This window comes from Myotis nattereri, assembly GCF_964212035.1.
Source record: "Myotis nattereri genome assembly, chromosome: 5".
Classification (NCBI taxonomy): domain Eukaryota; kingdom Metazoa; phylum Chordata; class Mammalia; order Chiroptera; family Vespertilionidae; genus Myotis; species Myotis nattereri.
In genome coordinates, this window is record NC_138080.1 from 37,013,174 (window position 1) to 37,020,542 (window position 7,369).

Consider the following 7,369-nt stretch of genomic DNA (forward strand, 5'->3'; position numbering starts at 1 on the left):
CTCCGCTCAGGAGCACTTGGAGCATGCCTTCTGTGGCTGGCACTGTTTGACAGCTGCTGGGGAGGACAGACCATGGCCAAGTTGAAAGAGCAGTAGGCTGGGCATCCAGAGCTGGTTCTAGTCCCAGGTCTACCACTCACCAGCCATGGGACCTTTTAAAACCATATGGACATTTTACCACACGGTGAAAGAGAGGTTGGATGCGATGGCCTCTGAGGTTCCAGTGTGGCCAAGCTCTCATGGGGCAGTGGGCCGGGGGTTGGGCTTCGGCCTTTGACCTCCTCCTCACCCCTCCTGTGACAATGACCACACACTGCTTCCTGTGGGTTCTAAGGTGCCATGCTAATATAGGTCCTTAAATGTCTCCATGAAGGGGGGCCACATTGAGCTGGGGACCCAATGGCTCCTCTGCTCACCTCTTAGCTACACCTCAGGTGAGTGCCCCTCGGGGCTTTTAGAGACACCAAATCCCAGGGGCTGGGTCTCTCCATTCTGGTGCTGAGAGGCACACTTTCTACCAACAAAGGGTGAAGGGAGCGAGAAGGTCATGCTGGAATGAGCACGGAACTTAGTCAGAGGAGCAGGTTGTGCTCCCGGCTCCCTGGCTTGTGACCCTGAACCTGGCTGAAAACTAACCTCCTGCGAGTAGCCGGGAGCATATTAGCTGCCTCCTGGGTGCCGTGGGGACCGAGGTTGGAATTCTGCAGAGCGGAAGGCACTCTGACACGTGGATGGATTTCTTCTCTGTGGACAGGAGTCCTACAGGGCGCCACTTGCTTCGGGCCCGGTGGGGAGCAGCCCACACCTGGAGGAGGCTGGCCTGGCCGGGGAGGGGTCATTTGCAGAAGTGCAGCTGCAGCTTTCTTTCCTCAGGATGCTTGCTGGATTTCCTGAAGACGGATGAAGGCAGCAGATTGTCCCTCCCAAGACTGATCGACATGTCGGCCCAGGTTTGTGAGCTGCCAAGGGCAGCGGACCTGAGTACCAAAGCCCTCATGGGGGGCTGAGGCCTCCAGGTCTCTCCTCCCTGCCCTCCGGCTTAACAAAATCAACTATTTAGAGGTTGTATCTATCTGATTTAGGCTGGGCTGTGAAGGACAGAAAACCCAAAGTAATAATGGCTAAAATGTGTCAACATCCAAAGGTGGAAAGTCTGGGTGGTTGGTGGACTTGTCTCTCAAAGTCACAGAGACCCAGGTTTCTTCCATCTGCCATGTGTCTTAGCACGTCATCGGATTGTCCAAGGTGGATGCTCACGCCTTACCATCTTGTCCTCTTCACAGCCAGCAGGACGAAGTAAAGGGGTTGAAAGCCCATTTTCCTCCCTAGAGACAGCTCCCTGAAGTCACCCATTACATTGCTCTTACATCCTCCTGGCCACACCTGGCTGCAAGGGAGCTTGGGAAATGTAGTCTTCATTCTGGGCAACCATGATAGGACGATGTGGGTTCTAACAATAAGGAAGAGAGGGAGAATGGATGGTGGTATGGAAAACCCAGAGAGTTTGCATGAATTCCATGTAACATGGCAGGCAAGTGTTTTGTGGTGACCTCGTTTCTTCCGCAGGAGGTGTCCACAAGCACCTTCTGAGGCCGGGGGGAAATGGAGAGGAGGCTCTTTCCTCCCCAGCGATTTTAGCTGAGGCCTCTCACTGGCAGGAAAACCCATCTGGGGGCCCCGAGTGTGTGTCTGTTAAAACTGGAACTCTCAGCAGAAAATCTGTGGTCAACCTGTGAGACATGTAAATGCACACACACATCCGGCCTCAGAAAGGAAACCTCCCCTCCCCACACACCCCTTCCCCACCCCGGAGGTCTTATCTGCTATTAGTATCGATGCAGGAACTGATGTCACCACACCCTTTTTCCACAGACAGGTTTGAGGAGGCTGGTGAGATGGTCTCGGAAAATTAGCGCTGGTAACCGGTTTCAAACCACATATGAGTGATTAACCCGTGGACTCCTTTCTTTTCCTTCTCTCGTTCTCTCTTGCCTTGTATTCAATCCCGTGGTAAATCATGGGTCACCCAGGGGCAAAGGATGTGAAAAGCCACCTCAGTTCATCCCCAGGTATGGCCAAGATGCTGAGGGTTAAGAAACCCAAAATCAGAACCTCCCAAGTGATGAGCTTCTAAACCATTTTCTAGTCATGCTAGTACCTCACCACGGGTGCACATGCATGCACGCACACACACGCAAACACTCAAACTCAATGCCCTTCTGGGGGCACCTTTCCTGCTCTATAGGATGGAATGCAAAGCTCCCCTCCAACCGCAACCCCAGGTGCAGCCATACGGCAGCTCTCTGATGCCTTGAGAGCCTTTGCCCGGGCTCCTCTCTTCCCCGAATGCCTTTGACTCTCTTCTCACCTGGAAGAATCCTAATCAATGTTCTTGACCCAAGTTAAGTGTCGTCTCTAGTAAGCGTTCCCTGGACAGAAAAGTGCTAGAGAGCACTTAGCTCGTATGTTCTCGTTAGCATCATGCACGGTAGATTCTTCTCCTTGAAAGCAGATCTGGGTCCTACTCAACCTTTTTTCTTCCTTTCTTTCTTTCTTTCTTTCTTTCTTTCTTTCTTTCTTTCTTTCTCTCTCTCTCTCTCTCTCTCTCTCTCTCTCTCTCTCTCCCTCTTTCTTTCTTTCTTTTGTATTTCTAGTACTACTCGATACATATTTTTTAATGGGATGAGCGCTGCTAAATGTTACTTGATACTCGATACTTAGCTTTATAGTCCCCACAGTATCATACCAGTAAATGTGTGTTGATGGAACGATTTAGCAAAGGAATGAATTCATTCCTTCATGGATAAAGCAATACACTTGGGAATAGAAGGAGCGGTGGGATTAATCCCAGTGCTGGCTTCTTGCCGCCACAGGTCTGAGATGATTAACTGGCTTTCTATGCTCTGCCTCAGTTGCTTCATCTGTCAATGGGAGTGCCGAGAATGAGGCCTGAGTGAGCTTCCTTGGCTAAAGGACACACGAGCAGCACAAACCGCTGTTCCGGCCCAGTGCTGGTGACAGGGGACAGCCATAGAGTCTCCGCTTATTTTCCTGCCTCTGTTCCATTGGGATTTGGCCCCTGCTCCCTGAGGGCCCGCCCTGGAGCGGGGCTGGGTTAGGCTCTCAGCCACCTGTCTCATTTTATGCTCACCTCCACTCTATGCCCTGGACACCCCTTTCCTGTGTTCCAATAAGTTCAGTGACAACTCGGGGAGCTTAAGCAACAGGCCAGGGGTCAACAACTCCAAACCAGGGCACCCTGCTCCAAAAACTATGCTTCCAACAGGCCAAGAAAATGAAACCCTCCCCCCCCCCGCTTTCCCTCTCCCTCCTGCCCCTTCCTTTTCTTCTCTCCTGTCCAGAGACCTCCCTTTTCTCCTGTCTTCATTCTGCTGTCTCCCTCCCCTGCAGACACCTGGAAGGAGAGGAGAGGTAGCCCCTAGCTCTGATGGCGGTGTCTCTGCCTTTCTGGGCTTCGAGGAGACAGGGGTGTGTAGCTTATTCAGCTGAGGACAGGGGAAGCCTTTCTACTCCACCCAAGAACCTGCTCCTTCTCCAGCACCACCACCCTCCATGCACCTGCCCAAGACAACAAACATCAAGCATTCCTCCCCTCCCCTTCCAGACTGAGAGGATGAAGGATGCTTCTACAGACAGGCTGGTGGTGAGGGTGGGCAGGGTCCTTCCTCTCCCCCATAGGGACTTTGTAGGGCAACCCAGATGGGCGAGGTCCTTGCATGGAGGTCCCTATGCTGCCCTTCCCTTTGTGGCATGTTCCCCCAGATTGCCGAAGGAATGGCGTATATTGAGAAAATGAATTCAATCCACCGTGACCTCAGGGCGGCCAACATCCTGGTGTCTGAGACGTTGGGCTGCAAAATCGGTGACTTTGGCTTGGCCCGGATCATCGACAATGAATACACCGCCCAAGAGGGTGAGCAGAGACTCCCAGCCACAGGGAGACCGTGGGACTTAACCTGCCCCAACTCCCAAGCCCCCTTGGACTGCTCCTCGTCCCTACATAGCAGAGCCCTGTGTGAAGAGATCAGAGAGCTGTGGGGTTTCCACAATTCTGGCCTTACCCTCGGGTGGATCAGCTTTTCCTTAACTGTGCTCTGCAGAGCACTGGTGCCCTCTGAGGAATGGTTGTGTGAAGTAGGTCTGCAGATAATGCAAAGTCCATCCAGGGCTCCCTTGGTGATTTCCAAGGCACACCAGCATATTAAAGGCACTGAGAAGTCCTGCAGGAAAGCCACTGTGTACATTTGCTTCACTCCTCCAAACTGATTTGAGCCCAGAATACGTTTCCACTTTATCATCGACTAACCTCCCATAGAACTAGGGTTTCAAAGGACACACTTTAGAAGGCACTGCTCTCAAGTATGAGCAGCAAAACCTTATACCTGAATTAGATTTCCACAGAGCCCTTTAGTATAACTGAAGTAAAACTCCTCTTCACCAGGGGAATCGAAGTGGTCACATACATTTATCAAGCAGGCTGGCAAGCCATCTCAGCTGAGCACATTGATCAGTGGGTGCAGGAGAAGGATCAGTATGGCTCATCCCCTGAGGGACCTCAGGCTGGCTGGGGAGGCGGAGAACGCTAGGCGAGGTGGGAGCAGGCCGGGTGCTGAGCCATGCCATCCGCTCTGAATGCTGATCAGATGGCAGCCATCCGCAGGGCTTCGTGGGGCAGTGGCATTTGAATCCCCTCCTCACTGTGACTCTCAGAGAGACATAAATCATCATTTCCACTGTGCAGGAAAGGATTAAGAGGCAGGGACAAGCTAAAGTGACTCGCCCAAGCCCTGAGTCCCTGTTATTCACAAGGCCAGGTCAGGGGGAAAGGGACGCCTCTGTCCAGATGGAAACAGGGGGTGGTTGCCCAGGGAAGGCCCCTGGGCACAGCCCTAAAGAGGGTGACCGGGGTGACGTCTGTGTCCCTATTGTCCTTTCATGCTGTGGCTCCCCCTTGTCTGCACGCACTTGGCCATGCGTCCTAGTGAGTCTCAGTGACTCTCTGGACAAATACAAAAGCCCTGCAAGATGCAGTCGCTGTGGGGTGGGAGGAACAGGAAGAGCAGGAAGTGGGGGTGTGGGGTCAGTCAGCCATGGCCTCACGGAGCTGCTCATGGCTTTTCCCGCAGGGGCCAAGTTCCCCATCAAGTGGACTGCCCCGGAGGCCATCCATTTTGGGGTGTTCACGATCAAGGCGGACGTGTGGTCATTTGGCATCCTCCTGATGGAAATCGTCACATATGGGCGGGTACCCTACCCAGGTAGGCAGTTTCTTCCCGTGGCGGCTCTCAGGTCCCCTGCTGTCCTGGGTGGTTGTGATGGCAGACAGCCCACCCTTGAGCCTGGGGTGCCCAAATGTATGTCAGAATGGAGTCTCGATTGTGGGGACAGTAACCAGGCATACCAGGCATACCAGTCTGGAGGGGCGGGGGGGGGGGGGGGGGGGGTGGTGTTCTGCCCCCTTCTTTTAAATATATCTTATTGATTTTTTTACAGAGAGGAAGGGAGAGGGATAGAGAGTCAGAAACATCAATGAGAGAGAAACATCAATCAGCTGCTTCCTGCACACTCCCCACTGGGGATGTGCCCACATACATGCCCTTGATCGGCATCAAACCTGGGACCCTTGAGTCTGCAGGCTGATGCTCTATCCACTGAGCCAAACCGGTTACGGCTGTTCTGCCCCCTTCAACATCGCTCTTGTCAGCAGGGCCGCGCCCCCTTCCTCCCTAGGGCTGCATCAGCCCCCAAACCTGGAAACAAGAAAAGGTCAGGGTCTGACTCTTTTACTCCCAGTTGGTTTGATCTCAGTGGAGGCCTGGGCCTTGGGAGTAGCCCCTCCCTGGTTGTAAAACCCGGGCCCCCGCCCCGGTCAGAAGGGCCTGGGCCGCTGAGCAGTCCCTCCTGATGAATGGGTGGTGCGTTCTCCCCAAACACCTGCCCAGCGAGCGAGCCATGCGCTTCGGCTGCGTGTCAGGCAGTCACAGGGAAGCCAGGTAGGGTCCCACCCGCGGAGGAACTGGCCGCACTGAGGAGAAGCCCCAGCCTCATTGCCAGCGGCGCTCCGCGCGGTGAAAAGTACAGTAAGGCCCGTTTCAAGGGGGCACTGGGCGGGCAGCCACGTGGCCGGCGGGCGAGGAGCCCGCGGTCCGTGCCTCCCGCTCCCGCCGCCCTGCAGCCGCCCCGCGTCCCCTCTGCCCCCAGGAATGAGCAACCCCGAGGTCATCCGCAGCCTGGAGCGCGGCTACCGCATGCCGCGCCCCGACTCCTGCCCGCCCGAGCTGTACCGCGGCGTCATCGCCGAGTGCTGGCGGAGCCGGCCCGAGGAGCGCCCCACCTTCGAGTTCCTGCAGTCGGTGCTGGAGGACTTCCACACGGCCACGGAGCGGCAGTACGAGCTGCAGCCCTAGCCCGGCGCCCCCACGCACCCGCGCCGCGGGCTCCGGGTCCCAGGGTCCCGGGGTCCCACACCCTGGCCCGACCCACCGAAGGGAGGAGGCAGGTTCCCCGCGCGGCTCTGAACCGCACCGGCTGGAAAGGCAGGAGGGGGCTGGCTCGCCCTTTTCTCGCGTGAGGGCGGCCTGGAGGGTGGTCCTCAGCCTGGGCTCCGAGCCGGGCCCCATTGCAGCCCCACCCTTCTCGGGCTGTGTGTCCTTGGGCAAGTTACTTAGCTTCTCTGTGCCTCCGCTTCCTCCTTTGTGCAGCAGAAGAGCTGTTGTAGTACCTACCTCGTATATTCCTCACGGGGATTCCTTGGGTTAACCGGGGAAGATGTTAGAACAGTGCCTGGCACGCTCTGTCGTGTTTGTCATCCTATAAGGCTCCCCCGTGTGGCGCGGGGGGCCGGGAGTGCCGGGCTCCCGCCTGCGCGGACCGCCTCCCCCCTGGGAGTCCCTTGCGCCCACCCCAGAAGCGGATCTGGGTCCTCCCCGACGTGGGCGCCTTGGCTCTGGGAGGGGAGAGCACTTTGCGACTTTTCCGTAATAAAGTCACGATATCTGAGCTTTCCCGTGTCGTTGCTGGTGACACGCCTGGTCCTCGCATCCATGACCTACATGGATGCATGTAGTGGTGCCGCTAGGGGCTCGCGGATGATAGTGGGTCTCGGGTGGAAACCGAGTCCCCAGCGCCAGGACAACGGCGCAGACCCAACTGTCACTGCTTCTAAGCAGGGCCAGCAGGGGGCGCCCTCACCTCAGAAATCTTTGGTCTCCAGGTCCGAGTTAGGGATCCTCAGCAAAGCCTCAGAGCTGACGGAAGGAGTCTCGCTTCTTGGGGGCCTGCACAGAGGAGAGGAGCAAGCGCCCTGGGCTGCGAGGTGCGGGGAGGGGCGGGTGGAGTGGTGGCTTGG

At 56.2% G+C, this 7,369-nt stretch overlaps 1 protein-coding gene across 1 annotated transcript in view; it reads left to right on the top strand.

Annotated features, from left to right (window-relative positions):
- Positions 1-7,022, top strand: part of BLK (BLK proto-oncogene, Src family tyrosine kinase) — a 49,415-nt gene extending 42,393 nt beyond the window's left edge. Inside the window, exons 10-13 of the mRNA XM_081092896.1 lie at positions 874-950; positions 3,784-3,934; positions 5,148-5,279; positions 6,223-7,022. Of these exons, the coding sequence (XP_080949022.1) occupies positions 874-950; positions 3,784-3,934; positions 5,148-5,279; positions 6,223-6,428 (566 nt within the window). The 3' untranslated portion in view covers positions 6,429-7,022. The remainder of the gene's footprint in view (positions 1-873; positions 951-3,783; positions 3,935-5,147; positions 5,280-6,222) is intronic.
- Positions 7,023-7,369: the final 347 nt, after the last annotated feature.